This window comes from Solanum pennellii, chromosome 1 (genome assembly GCF_001406875.1).
Source record: "Solanum pennellii chromosome 1, SPENNV200".
Classification (NCBI taxonomy): Eukaryota; Viridiplantae; Streptophyta; class Magnoliopsida; order Solanales; family Solanaceae; genus Solanum; species Solanum pennellii.
Window position 1 is genome coordinate 88,624,497 of NC_028637.1, and position 14,881 is coordinate 88,639,377.

Here is a 14,881-nt window from a genome sequence, read left to right on the forward strand (position 1 = left end):
ATGAAAAAAGCAGATAATAAGAATTATGACAAAATTGATGATGGGGTGGTGGAAAAAGATAATGTGAGAATTGACAAAAAGTGAGTGAATTTGGTTTTATTTAACTTTTGATTACATCTAAACTCCATTTAAAGGAGTAGTTGTCAAGGCATGGGCCTTTTTTTCTATTTTAATGTTCGAGTAATTTCCTCTAATAAAAAAAAGTTAATAATTTATTAGTGTTTTAATTGAAAATTTGATGTTTTAGAATATCATTCGTAAGGATTAAGGAGCAATAAAATATTTCAAAAGATCTTTTCCATTTCTCATGGTCAAAATACTTTGTATAAAGTTAGATGAATATTTAATGTGAATGAAAGAATTCAAATGTTCATTAATAATATCTTCATTTAAATTGTTTTTTAAATATCTATATAATAAGTGTTAAATTCCTTTTAATTTATATGTGATAAAACGTAATTTAAGATTCTCTCTTTTTTAAAAGAAAAAATTGTACAGAGAGGCACTGGCACATGCTGACATCCAAATGTGCGGTGGAATTTTATAGCAAATATACAAACAATTATATTTACCCCTAACACATTTTTTTTTTTTGAAATATAAAAAATATATTTAAAAAATGTATGTATCATAAGTGATTGATTATAAGAATATTACACATAATTATGATAAATTATTTTAAAGAGAGAGCAGATAATGGAAACGTGTGCTCAGATTCTGGCGGAATTATGGAAAAGATGGTGACAAAAACGAGTTACGTTTTTTTTATTATTATTTATAAGTAGTATAAAATATAAATTGAAAAATATTTCATTTTTCCTTTAGTTACGTCTCGGCAATAATATAGAAGAATTGGAAAACTAAACGAAATAACAAACATCTAGAGAATATTATATAATAGGAAAAATGTATAAGTTTTCTTAATTTATATTTGAAATTTTAGAGATATATTTATACTATATTAGCCACTAGGTCCTATTATTTTCATGAACTTATTTTATAAATAATTTTATATCCCTTTCGGCCTACGTAACTCTAGCTTGAAAATAAATATCAATACGCGTTGGGCCCACATTATAGTGTCACGAAAAGGGATAGAAAATTATTTATAAAATAAGTTTAGGGGTAATAGGATCTTACTATAGAGTAGATGTGTCTCTGAGATTTCAGACATAAATTATTAAGCACTTATGCATTTTCTCTATATAATATAGTTATGATTTTAATTATTTTTAATTTATAGCTATAATTTTGCAAATTTTGCTATTCAATTTATAAATTTATATATTCGATTTAGCAAAAATTCATAAGATATTATACTGCCCCTAACTTTTATAACATGGGTTTGTTCTAATTAAATAAATCTTTTACAAATATTAAAAATTATTAAATAATTTTAAATAATAGATCCTACCGTTAATTAATCAAATGAATCAGGATAGATTTTCAAAAAGCAAGTCATAAAAATTAAATTCTATATTCATTTTTATATTGAGGAAAAATGAGGGGTGGACCCCCACTATACAGAGGGATGTACGTACACACGCTATATATATATATATATATATATATATATTGAAAAACTAGTACAAATTGAATATAATTATAGTGCACCCATAAAAATATAGAACTTGTTTGTGTTATTGGTAGAAGCTAGAGATATTATTCTCTAGATCGAGTTTGAATCCCTACTAAAGCCGCAAGCCTATTTTATTTTAAGTAAACTATGTTTATCTTGGTGTATTTAAAGTGAGGAGGAAATGAACTATATCTGTATTGGTGCACCCAAAGTCAGAGGAAATGCTCGTCAGGACACACTTTTAAAAGATTATATTTTTGTATTGATTGACAAAAAAAATGAACTCAATCCATCTTGATGCACTTTTATCCATATTTAACAAATTTTACTATTAACTAATAACTATTTTTCTGATAAACAACCTCTATCCTAAAATGCTATCCTTTCTTTTTTTTTTCTGGTTTTGCTTACTTAAAGTCTATGGTTCTACCAACCATAGTTATGTCCTATTCCATAAAATTAAGAAGCATTAAGTTTTTTTATTCATAATGAACATTGACACCCTTCATCCTATGTTCAATTAATTCAAACATCCTACCAAAAAAATTTAGGCCATTCAAAACCCCACTTGCATTTAACATTTGTGACCTATACACTATTGAAACATATTTTGAAAAAGAAAAGGCGAAGCTTGTTGAAATATATTACTCTCCGGTTTAAATTGGTTCGTCTCATTTTAATATTGTATGAAATTAAGAAAATAAATTAAAGTAGTTGAATAAAATAGTACATATAATAGAAAGGCATAATACATAAATGTACTCTTTAACTTGGTTTCAAATTACATTTATGCACTTCAACTTTGGATGTGCACAAATAGACACTTAAACTTGTATAAAGTTGAACAAATAGACACACATGTCCTACATGTCATTTTTTATCCTATATGGTATCCTACGTGTATTGTTTCATGTAGGACTCATGTGTTTGTTTATTTAAAAGTTGGATAGTTAAAGTATCTGTTTGTGCATTATGAAAGTTGAAGGTCAAAGTTAAAATTTAAAAGCCAAGTTTAAAATCCAATATATGTATTATGCCAAATAGAAAGAGAGAACTACTAGCATTACTGGACAGCATGATAAATTGTTGTAGTTGGATACTTTTTGCTTGCATTCCTTGATAGTAAAAGAGCAAAAACACATCCAAATACTGCAACGCTTGATGCATAACAACGTAAATACTGTATATCCTACGATACGATGCGATACAACTGTTCTTTATGTGATGAACATAAATCAGCAGTGTGGTAATCAAGTATAAAATTGACTCTTACACACAAATGAAAAAGGATGGATGGAACAATAATTAAGCAGAAAAAACAGCTTCAACAAGAACATGTTTCTTCCTAGGATATCCCAAACCAATCATATGATTAAGATAAACAGTCCCTTCCTTCACAGTTGCTGCTGTACTTAAACGATGAATAGCGCCTTTGGCCTTCCCCACAATAGTGCCACTCTCCCAATCATCAGAGCTCTCAACTAGTCTTGTCGGATTTCCAGCCACAACAAGCTTGGTTGGAGATAGTAAATCCATGCCATCGCCAAATTTCAACGATCCATTGTCAATCTTAACTAGTTTAACTTCATCACCTTTGGCAATTTCAATCTTGAACAAATTGCCAGAGAATGTATGAGCCACCAGTAAGTATCCGTTTGGATGATACACTATTCCATTTAGCCCAACCAGTTTATTGTACCACTCTTTAGGAGTAAATATTGGGTTCTTGATTGTATATTTAAGTTCACCATTCGCGCCTACCTTCCATATCTTGTCTGCTTTGGCATCTGTTATGTATGCATTCCCTTCTGTATCAACCACCACATCATCCGCAAATGCTTTTTCATCCTCTGCAGATTTGAGTATAGCATTATTACAGTTAAAATCAAGCAATTAGAAAGAGAACTCAGAGATGGATTTAGGATGATCAATTATGTGAGTTCAAACTACTTTCGGCTCAAACAATAATAAAATCACACTCATTTTGCGCGCACTCACTCTAAATCCTGAATTCACCTCTGCGAAAAGTCATTGCTTGACAAATGAAGTGCTCCAACACTATCACACCTGGACATGTGAAACAATAATTTGACTACAATAGCACAAGATGCCAGCTTTCTTTGCCTTGTTTATTGTTAACCATTTAATGGCCATAACTCAATTCCAAGTGATATCTACTCATCATATGATTTTAAGTCTTGACACAATAATATCTGCATATGTCTGAGGCACAATAGTTGGTCAAAACAAAATTTGCAAAGCTATACAAGAATGGATAACAGAAAAATTATTACAGGTCACATTGAGAGAGAAAAACAATGTTAGAATTTCAAAACCTCAATGGTCTTAGCTGTCTCAATAGGCTTATCTCTGTTGTCACATGCAAACACAAACCTGCAGTACGTCTCAAGTTTCTTTGCTGGATGAATATTGAATTCTAAAGGGGTTGAAACTAAGGGCATGATATAACACAATAAAAAATCTTTAATACAAATAAAAATATTGTTAGGCAAGCTCCTTATTTTTTCCCTTTGAGACTATGTTGCTCGGACTGTTGTATTTATGAAGGATTCAACACACGTGTGACAATATTTTTGGAGAGCCTTACGAACATAGCTTCGGAACTATTCTCTAACAACTGATCTTTCAAATATTGAGGAGCCATTAGCCGTACAACTAGAAAGAAGATCCACAAAGCAACTGAATAAATAAATCTTTCATGAGATCCTATGCCAGGAATTGTTCCTTTATGTAAAGTAAGGCACATTACTTAACCTTTTATGTTTTCACTTAATTTATCTTATCTTCTACCGTAACACCACATGCTAGTCCAGCATATGTAAGATTAAAAGGCATTCAGGAGAAATCATATTACTTTCAATCATTTTGTCTTTCTTAAACATCGCATTTAAACGTCGCGGCAAGTCTGTTTAGCATACATATTGAAATAATATTTGGAGATTATTTCAAATAATTGTTCATATTATGCATTTTTTACACTAATAGAACTTGAAAATTTTTGAACAAGTCATCAAACAACCAATTAGTGGTTGAAGGGTTGCGATAACTCCTTGGTTGTGCGTCCACCACTGGTCATTAAAAGTGATGAACTAAAGAAGAAACGAAAAGTAACAAAAGTTTCTTATTTTTCAAAAACATCAAATGTTTTGAAGTAAATGCAATCTGGCTTGACTAAATTGCAAACGTATGGGATACGGTATATCGGAATAAATTATATTGAAATTAATTATGTTGGAATTATTTATTATTGATAATTTGATTTGTTGTATTTCATATAATATGCCTAGTTTTAAAAGTAAGTTGTTTGTCTATAGATATACTCTTCACTTTGTTTAACTTTAAATATTTTATTCGTAAGCTTTAATTATTCATTATTAAGAATAAAATATTCATCTTATTTAATTAAAAAAATTTTATGTGTGCATTTCCATGATGGTATGGTATGTGTTTAATAATAAAGCATTCAGCTTCAAAATGAAATTTACATTTTAAGTTTGTTAAAGTAAAAAATATTATTATTTATATCACACATGTCACTCTTAAATTTAAAATATTAAAATTATCTTTAATTTAATTGATAAAATGCAAACCCTCAAGTGATTAAAGATATATAATTAAAAATTTAAAAATATGTAATTCAAAAATTAAAATATAAAATATAAAATAAACATAAAAATTAGTCAAAATATATTTTTTAATAAAAATTATATTTATATAACGTAACTTTTTGTTAAAAAATATAAAGAATTATCATAAAAATAAATAGTGATGAAGGTTGTAAATATTATAACTGGTATTAGAAAAAATGTGAATATTCATAAATATAAGAATTAACATATTAAAAAAGTTTAAAGGGATATTTTTGTTATTTATCTTTTTATCTTGTGATGAATTATCTCGATATTACTATTTCACCTAAAGATAGGAATAATTAAGACCTTAAGGAATCGTTTGGTTTGAATACAATTTATGGTGGGATAAGTTATGTTAAGATTATTTTTTTATTGAGTGTTTGATTTTTGTATTCAAGATAGGGAAAAGGAACAAAAATACCCCCAAACTAGCGTCTTTCATACCCTTTGGGGTGGCCCAGTGGTTTGAGCTTGGGACTTCCATGTTGGAGGTCTCAAGTTTGAAACCCCTTGCCAGCAAAAGCAAGGGGCTTGTCTTCTGGGTCGAGCTCGTTGCACCAGGCTTGCCTAGTGCGAGTTACCTCTCCTATGTGGTTTGCGAGTTATTGCATAGGAGCGGTACCCTGTGCACACCCAAAGGGTAGCGGCTATGGGTTTCCCTTGTCATAAAAAAAATAATATCGTCCATCACACTTTTAGGACACTGGTGCCCCTATCGCCCGAAAACTCGTGCATAAGGATAAGAAAGACTAAATAGGGACATGTGGCGCAATTTTATCCGTCGATCCAATATATAATAAATGTTTAATCTGTAGATAAGATTATAACAAGTGTATGTCTGTTAATATAAAGTCGATCCGATATTTAAGAACAATCTATTTTTTTTTTACAAAAATAGCATTTATGAATGTGCAATGTGATGTATAAAAAAAAGTTTAAAGAAACATCTTTGTCACTTGCTTATTTTATCCCAAGAAATAAGTTATTCTGTGATTACTATACCATCCAAGGAAAGAAATAACTTATCCTACTACCAATTATTAATTTCACAAGAAATTATTCCAAACTTACAAATCAAATAACAAATTAAATAACGTTATAATTTAATCTCAAAACTATTTCACCCTAAACGATTCTTAGTGGTTTCCTACCCACCCAAAAAGAAGTGGAGTATTAATTGAAATGTTATATTCACCATAAACGATCCTTACGTGGTTCCCTACCCACCTAAAAAGAAGTGGAGTATTAATTGAAGTTAAGGAAGATCCGGTAGTGAACTTTGCTGCCTTCATTGGCCGGCAAAAGTGGACCACACAACAGAAGCACATCAAAGTATTTTGTAATTTTGATTTTATATATATAAAATTATTGATAAAATTTGAACCTATCTTTGACTCTACTACCCCACTTACAAGTTTATTTTATAAAGAAAAAGAAATACTCCATGTTAAATATCAATATCTCAATCCACAAGTTGGAAATTTCAATTTATGCTATACAATATTTTTAGTTTGTTTCTAAAAATTAATATATTTCTATCATTAAACTTAACTTTAAAATTTTTCAAATTTACTTTTAATCAAATATTTTATAATTAATATAGATATATAGATTTTGTGTTTTGACCATAAACTTCACAGTTCTTACTAGGACATAGGACACAAGACCCAAGAGTACTAGAGTATTAACTATTTTTAGTTATTACTCACTATCTTTTATATTAATTGTGAACATTTTTTTTTAGACGCATATATTAAGAAATCATAAATGAAAATTCAATTTACTCTCTAAAATTTTTTGGAATTTTTATATACAAATGTAAATACTTTCAAAAGATCAATTACAAAGATATTATTAAAAAACTTAATAAATATTTCTTAATTTAATAAAATAAATAATTAATATTCTCTCTATTTAAAAAAGTATTAACTTCTTTCCTTTTTAGTCTTTTCAAATAATTTCTTTATTTTTTGAGTAACAACTTTCAACGTAGCATGTGTCCATGATCAAAAGTCTTCTCTATTTTATGAGATTAAAGAGTGTATATTTCTTTATGAAATGAAGGGAGTAGAATAAGAAATAGTTATTTTAGTAAAATAATCAACTAAGAATAAACGCCCGATGGGTAATCTGCCCATGCTTTTTATTTCTTTTCCTTTTTCTATTGGTGATCTACATCATAGGAATTAGCAGCAAAACAACATCACGAATCTCGAGGCAAAATGGTCGCCATCAAAGCCGATCACAATTCTATAGAAAAAAGTCCAAACAAAAACTAACTACCAATTCATTACACTACTATTCAATTTATTTTATTACGTACCAATAACTATACTATTTCATTTATTCTTAATTATTCTAATTTTTTATTTAAAATTCAAACGGTGATAGTTTTAATTAATATTTTATAATATATTTTTATTATATTAATATATAATAAATTTAAATTATAGTATTTTTTGTATAATTTTTAAATATCTAAATATTTTGTGAAAAATATCAAATTAATATATTTTATTTTAATTTTTAAAAATTAATCAAATTAACTTTCTAAAAACGCAAAATTAAAGGTGAACAAAGAGAGTAATAATTAATGAAAATGTAAAGGTTCATAACTTTCTTTGTAACAAGTCAATTAATTCATTCATATGTTATTTAAGCGTATGATGGGTAATTAATGTGGAAAGGCCATCAGACTACTATAATAATAAATAGTAATTAATGTAAAGTAAAAAAAAAAGAGACTACCTGGACCGCTAAGTTTGGTGAGAAAAACCCGGTTCCACGATGTCAAATCATAGGCAGCCAAAGCGCTGTACCGATTCCCCAAAACATCTGCGACGGCGACTAAAACCCGGTTCCTTTTCCGGTCTATAGTAAAACCGAGCGACGCATTACCGGTCAAATCAGCGTCTTTCACTACCGGCATTTCCTGTAGTACGTCGCCGGGAGAATAATCGGCCTCAACCGGAATCACACCCAAACCACCTTCGAAGAAACTGACAATGAACCGGTGGTTAGCATCGTCCCATTTAGAACACTCACGTAACCAGCCGGTACTGTAATAATGGTAAACGTGAGTCGTCGGAGAAGAAGTTTCTAGATGGATGATAAAGGCGATTGGAATTGCAGAAAGAAAAAATAGGAGTAGAAGGAACTTGGTTGAACAGAAGAAAGAAGCCATATTTGTGGAAAGAAAAAATGTGTTATTTTGATTTTTTGAGGGTTTATAATGTGAGAATGAAAATATATAGTTAGGTGAAAATTGGAAAGAAGATGGGGGGGCGTCACCAAATTTGGTGGTGTTTGTTTCAAACGTGTTAAATAAATTTTTCCTATTATTTAAGGAAAAATAATAATTGAAAAAAGGTTTGGAAATGTTCTACCAATAATTTATAAAAATAAAACTATACTATTTTTCCATTCTTATTAGTTGTTATAGTGTTTTTAAAAATCAAACAATATAAATTTTAATTAACATTTTAAGATATATATTTAATCATATTACATTATAACTTATAGTATTCATCTAGTCAAATAACCTTTAAAAATACAACAACGTAATAATAAAAAAGGAACGGAGGGTGTAATATTTTTTGCCGCCCTTCGTTAAAATTTGGTCATAAAATTATCCTTGGCATTACAAAATTTGCCAGAATCTTTACCCTCATTTGCTGCTACTCTGTTTTTTTTTCGCTTTCAAATTTGCATATTCGTAAAAAATAATGATTAAAATAAGAAGTTTTTTGAAAGACATAAATATGACTTGATGTAATATATAAATGTAATTTTTAATTTGGTGTTAGTTGATAAATATGATATATAACTTTACTTAAATTCGTACAAAATTGAACAAATGAGCACATTTATTCTACATGACAATTTTGTGTTCTATGTAGCGTTAATGTGTATTGTGTCATATAAAATACATGTGTCTACTTATTTGATTTTTTACAATTTTGAGTGTCTACACACTAAGAAATCTAAATGCAAGGTAAGAGGATTTTCAAAATTAAGGACCACATCCTAAAATAAATGGTAAGAGGAAGATATACTTTAAACAAGATGCATAAAAAATATAAAACAAAATAACATTACATTAGGAAAAATTACACAATTTTGTCATCGTAATGCGGCCAAAATATTTGGTATATATGTACAAAAATTCACATTTGAAAAATTATGTTAAAAGAATTATGAATCACAATATTTAAAATATTTTAAAAAATAAAAATTATAGTTAATAAAAATATAAATAACTTGGTTAAAAAGAATTAAATGAAATATGTATTAAGTTGAATTTCCTTTTTTTTAAAAAAAAAAAACTCAATTATCATTAATTTGACTTTAATTTTTTTTATATTTGTTTCATAAATTGGCGAAAAGAATTAAATGAAATGTGCATTAAGTCAAATTTCGTACAAAAAATAACTCAATTATGATTAATGACAAAATAGGGATAGTTTCAAAATTTTCCTTTATTTTGTTTATATCTTCGACTTTTTTTTTATTTTTTATGTACTTCTTATATATTCATTCAAATCAAGACGTGAGAAAACATATTTATTTAATTATTTCCTTCATATATTTAGACTCTTTAGTTTTGCACGTATTCCATGTATATTAGGAGTCAATGTATAAAGATAATTAAATAATAAATCACACTAAATGATATCTGTTTACCACTCTTTTAATAATGGTAAAAAAATTAAGCGCCATTTATCAATATTTTAATATAAATAGTTTAGTCGACGCATTTTATACGTCTATCTCACTTCAATTAATGGACTATATTTAAGAAAAATAAAATTATTTTAAAATAACAATTAACGTTAAAATAAATGTTATATATATATATTTATTTATTTTTTATTTTTTGAAAAACAGAACCTTTCTCTTCAATAATTTTAATGCTTTTATTTATTTATCATAATTTAAGTAAAATTCATATAAATTTAAAATATTTATTTTAAAGTCTTCATGTAAAGAGACTTCATATAGTTTAAATAAGGAAAATTTTAATGAACAAGTTTGTTTTCAATTTTAAACTACTAATTAGTAATTATTATGAGTTCTTAGTTCTTACTTCTTATATTACCTATTACAAACCAATAAAAATTACGAACTATACCTTTTAAATAATTTCCAAGACCTAAATAATAGGATGATTTAATAGCTAATTTTGCATATGTGCATTACATGCATGTGTAGACTTAGAAGTTATTAATAACAAATTTATCTATATCATGAATGAAATAAATTTCAAAATTAAGATTCAAGTTATTATTGATTATGAACACATGAAGATACACAAATATATATAACAAAGGAGAAAAAGAATAATAATTTATAATTTTGATTACGAGGATATGCCAAATTTTAGTCTACATTATAATGTCATCACAAAAATTCTAAGAAAATTGTATATTTGAGGTATTAAATATCAAAAATATAAATTATTGAAAGTCTTTGTCCCAAACATATGGTATACCAATGGAATTTGGAGAGTCAATTAGATTTTTTTTATCATATTAGTTATTAATACATTTTAAGATTTTAAATTGTTAACTATATTATTTATAGATACTTTACATATTTTTTAGTTATGTAAATTATTGGAATTTCCTTTTCATAATTTAACATTTAAAATACAAAGTGTTTTTTTTTAATGCAATTTTAATTACAATACGCACACATTATCCATGAAGACGTGTTTCTAGTCTATTTTACAGTACTGTTATTTGTAAATTTATTTCCAATATTGATTTTATTATTTAGATATCACACAATAGATACCAATAAAAAATGCATATTTAATCCTTTTTTTTTAATTTCTTCCATAAGCTATTGGGTATTTATGTTTTCTATCTTAATTATTATTTTAACTATTGATTAAACACACATTGATTAATATTTGATAATGTATGGCGTACACTTTGATCCTTAAGTATAGGGATCGTTTGAATTAAAAGAACCTCCCTCCCCTCTCCCCATTTTTCTTTTTAATTAATTAAAAAAAACAGTGTCAAATGACACTTCACATGAATAACCAAATGATTTAATTGAGTTTTTGTCTGTAAACATTTTTTTTTAAAAAATATAAAAAAACCGTATAAAATATTATAAATTACAAGTTTTCTATTCAAATAATCAATTTTTCACATTTTCTATTTGCACCATCATCAATTATACTGTCTTGTAACAAAATCTTATGGACATATTAGCTTGTCATACTTCTTTTGGCAATTATATTCAAAATTTAATCTATTAGATTCGTCATATATTTTAATAAATAATTAATGATAATTTAGATTTAAAAAATATAAAAAAAATATAAATACAAAATTATGAAGACCAAATTTGATTACGCGTGGACTAGTAACTGGGCCACGATTTATTGGATTGGCCCATTCGGTCCAAATAATCCTATATACTCGTAAGTGGTCCCCGTGAACATCGTTTAAGCCTAAAAAAAAAAAAAAAGCAAATTGTGTAATAGCTATTGGAAAGGGCTCCATTTCTTCTCTCTACTTCATCGTCTTCGTCCGAGCTCTTTCCTATCAGGTAAAACCCTAGCTTTTACTTTATACTCATTGCAATTTTTGAAGTTTCTTAAGATTCGTTCTATGCTAGTTTTCTGATCTGTACTTTTATCCGGCAAAGTTTTATAGAATCAAGTTATCTGTTTGGCGTTGGTAGTTTTTCTTATTTTTGTTTAATTTTTGTCACAGATCTGATGGATTTTGCTTTAATTTGTTCTGTTTGTGTGTACTAACACAGATCTAGTGAGGACTATGCTCTTTCTTCTGTTTGACTTGAGAAGACTTATTTTCCAATCTGGATTGTTGTGTAATTTTGCTGTATATCTGTTGAATTAATCGGAGAAATAAGAAGCTTTACTAGGATTTAAACTGCATACTTGATGTTTAGCTACCTTAGGGCTTAGGGTGAAAGGACTAGTAAAACATGGCCAAAGATTTAGGAGTTGCTGCGAAGCGGAGAATGTTGCAGTCTTTGTATTTTTTTATTTTTCTGTACTTGACTAGCATCTCTCTTTATATGCGTGCTTACACTTGGTAGAGTTATCCAATATGTCTAAAGCGAAAACAAATTGTCTAATAATTAAAAAAAAATGAAGAAAAAGAAACAGAAGATGATGAAACATTGAAGAAGATGGAGTGGAGAGGAGAGGAAATCAAATATTGGTCCCTTCTTTTATCTCCGTTTTCTACCTTCTCTTTTTCCTGTGTTTCATCATCTACGGATACTGTTTTTCTATTTGTGGAGAAGATTTTCAAAAACTAGTGGATGAGATTTTGTAATTAATCCAACAACATAGGTGGTTGATGTATGGGACTTCAAAGAGGGAGGCGGTGGCATTGTGTAAATAAGAAAACCTCAGGGTTTTTAAAATGTCATTAGCAATAAGCACATAAGATTCACTTGTAGCAAAAGTATAAAATTTATTTCACTTTTCCTTGAAAAAGAGACCAAGGAGTTACATTTAGAGAAAGCATCCTTGTGGCTATTAGGGATAGGGATAAAAGTAAAGTAGGCAGCGATTCTCAGTGCAGCATGACATGTGGTCTTGGTTATTGATGAAATGTTGCCATTCATCAGTTGAAATATTCCACATATCATGTGCTATAATCACGAGATGTAGCCAAATGGATAGAAGTGAATTCGGCAGCGACTCTCAGTGCAGCATGACATGTGGTCTTGGGTTATTGATGAAATTTTTGCCATTCATCAGTTGAAATATTCCACAAATCATGTGTTAATTACAAGTGTAGCCAAATGGAAAGGATTTATTGCTTTATGTGGAAGAAGTGCAAGCCTCTTTACCCCACAAAGGTAGGGCAGTGTTTGTGTACATATTACCAGACCCCACATGTTGAATTACACTGATTACGTTGTTGTTGTTGGGGCAGAAGTGCAAGGATGGATTCAGAAGAGAATATTTTCTCCATTGGTTGGGAAGAGGATGTTTTGGGTTAGAGAGCAATTTAAAATAGTAGATGGAGAAGTGATGGAATTCAGGAAGGATGGAGGGAGATAGGAAGAGGGAGAATGATATCATGGTAGTAAGTGCAAGCTATGGTCAATTCAAATTTCACTGTAATTAGAGGCCAAACAAATGAATGGGCTGCTCAGGTAGTTGCAGTGTAGATGGACCAAGTATGAATTGTATGTGTAGGTACTCAGAACTTAACATAATCTAATCACCTAATTCTCGAACTATGATGTACCGCATTAGTACTTACACTGCCGTGTGCTGGTGGAACAATATGATGTACCGCATTAGTACTTACACCGCATTAGTACTAGACCCCCAAATGTTTTGTGGGACTTAGTTTACTTCCATACCTATGATGAGGTCGCTGTCTCATGTTACATTACTGTTACCTCAGAGTTTAATTACTTGGTAAAAGATTACCTCAAAGTTTAATTGCCATCAACTTGATGTTTAGGTAACTGTTTGAGGAAGTCACTCTTCCAGTTGCTAAATATTTGTTTCAATGTAGTTGCATCATTTATCTTGTTGTATGTGGTTTGCGTATAACTTGCTTCTAACTACTTTTCATGCTCTTTTTGAGACCATTTAGTTATTGTTGGTTTTGTGTGTGTAAGTTAATGTGGGTGAGGGGAATTAACTATTACCCCGTGGTGTTTTTGCAGAATTTTGCTACATTCGGATTCAAATGGCTGGCCATAGGATTGCACATGCCACATTGAAAGGACCTAGTGTCGTCAAGGAAATAGTTATCGCAAGTGTACTTGGTTTGGCTGCTGGAAGCTTGTGGAAGATGCACCACTGGAACGAGCAAAGAAAAGTTAGGTCATTTTATGACTTGCTGGAGAAGGGTGAAATAAGTATAGTTGCAGAAGAATAGTTTCTCAAGGATCATCTCCTGTGATTTGTCTCTTCAATTAAACATGGACATACTCCTATATCGAAAAAAAAAATAAGTTTGCAAACCAAGTATTTCTCTGTCTATTTGTTGCTCCATGTTTGACTTCGAAGTTTTTGATTGTTATTGACCTGCTTGGACAGGCTGGAATGAATTTTCTTTCATAAGTTTTTAGTGTGCCATTCAACAGGCGGACAAAAGTATATTATTTCTCGTTTAATAGGTTCTTTCTAATAAAAGATTCACCAGAAAATTTATTCCCCTATCTATACGGGACTGTATTTGCTTAGTCTGTCTTTCGATAATTCTCTCCAACATATGTGCTGTTTCTAAATCTAGGTCTGTGTTCGTTATTAGTGATTAAAATGGTAGTAAATGTGTACCCGTGTCCTGTTGATTTATGCCTTATTATTGCTGGGGAAAAAAACTTTAACCGTTGGAATCATATTTTGAGTTCCAATCGTGAAGCATTTAGCAACTTTATCATAATCATGTTTGGAATTATCATGTTTCACAGAGACTAAAGCTGATTAAATAACTTTTTTTTATCTACACACGAGCAGATTTTAGTAATTAAACATCTACAGAGTTTAGTTTTTCAATCCTAAAATCTTCTCACACACAATCTAATCTGTGTTTCCCTGGCTCTTTTTCGTTCCAATTTTGAACTATTTTGTAGAATAATTAGCAACCTCAATTAGCTTGCAATTGATGTAGTAGACGTAGAAAATTGTATT

The 14,881-nt window shown here is 29.1% G+C and overlaps 2 protein-coding genes across 2 annotated transcripts; one reads left to right on the forward strand and one right to left on the reverse strand.

The window, feature by feature from the left end:
* Positions 1–2,668: 2,668 nt before the first annotated feature.
* Positions 2,669–8,502, reverse strand: LOC107001533. The gene is made up of 2 exons (XM_015199536.2): positions 7,981–8,502; positions 2,669–3,429 (listed from the first exon to the last, which is right to left on the reverse strand). The coding sequence occupies exons 1-2, from the start codon at positions 8,414–8,416 to the stop codon at positions 2,885–2,887; spliced, it is 981 nt and encodes a 326-aa protein (XP_015055022.1). The 5' UTR covers positions 8,417–8,502; the 3' UTR covers positions 2,669–2,884.
* A 3,174-nt stretch (positions 8,503–11,676) lies between these two features.
* Positions 11,677–14,409, forward strand: LOC107001544 (cytochrome c oxidase subunit 5C-2). The gene is made up of 2 exons (XM_015199543.2): positions 11,677–11,796; positions 13,912–14,409. Exon 2 carries the CDS (start codon positions 13,935–13,937, stop codon positions 14,124–14,126), a length of 192 nt encoding a protein of 63 aa, XP_015055029.1. The 5' UTR covers positions 11,677–11,796; positions 13,912–13,934; the 3' UTR covers positions 14,127–14,409.
* The last annotated feature ends 472 nt before the right edge of the window (positions 14,410–14,881 follow it).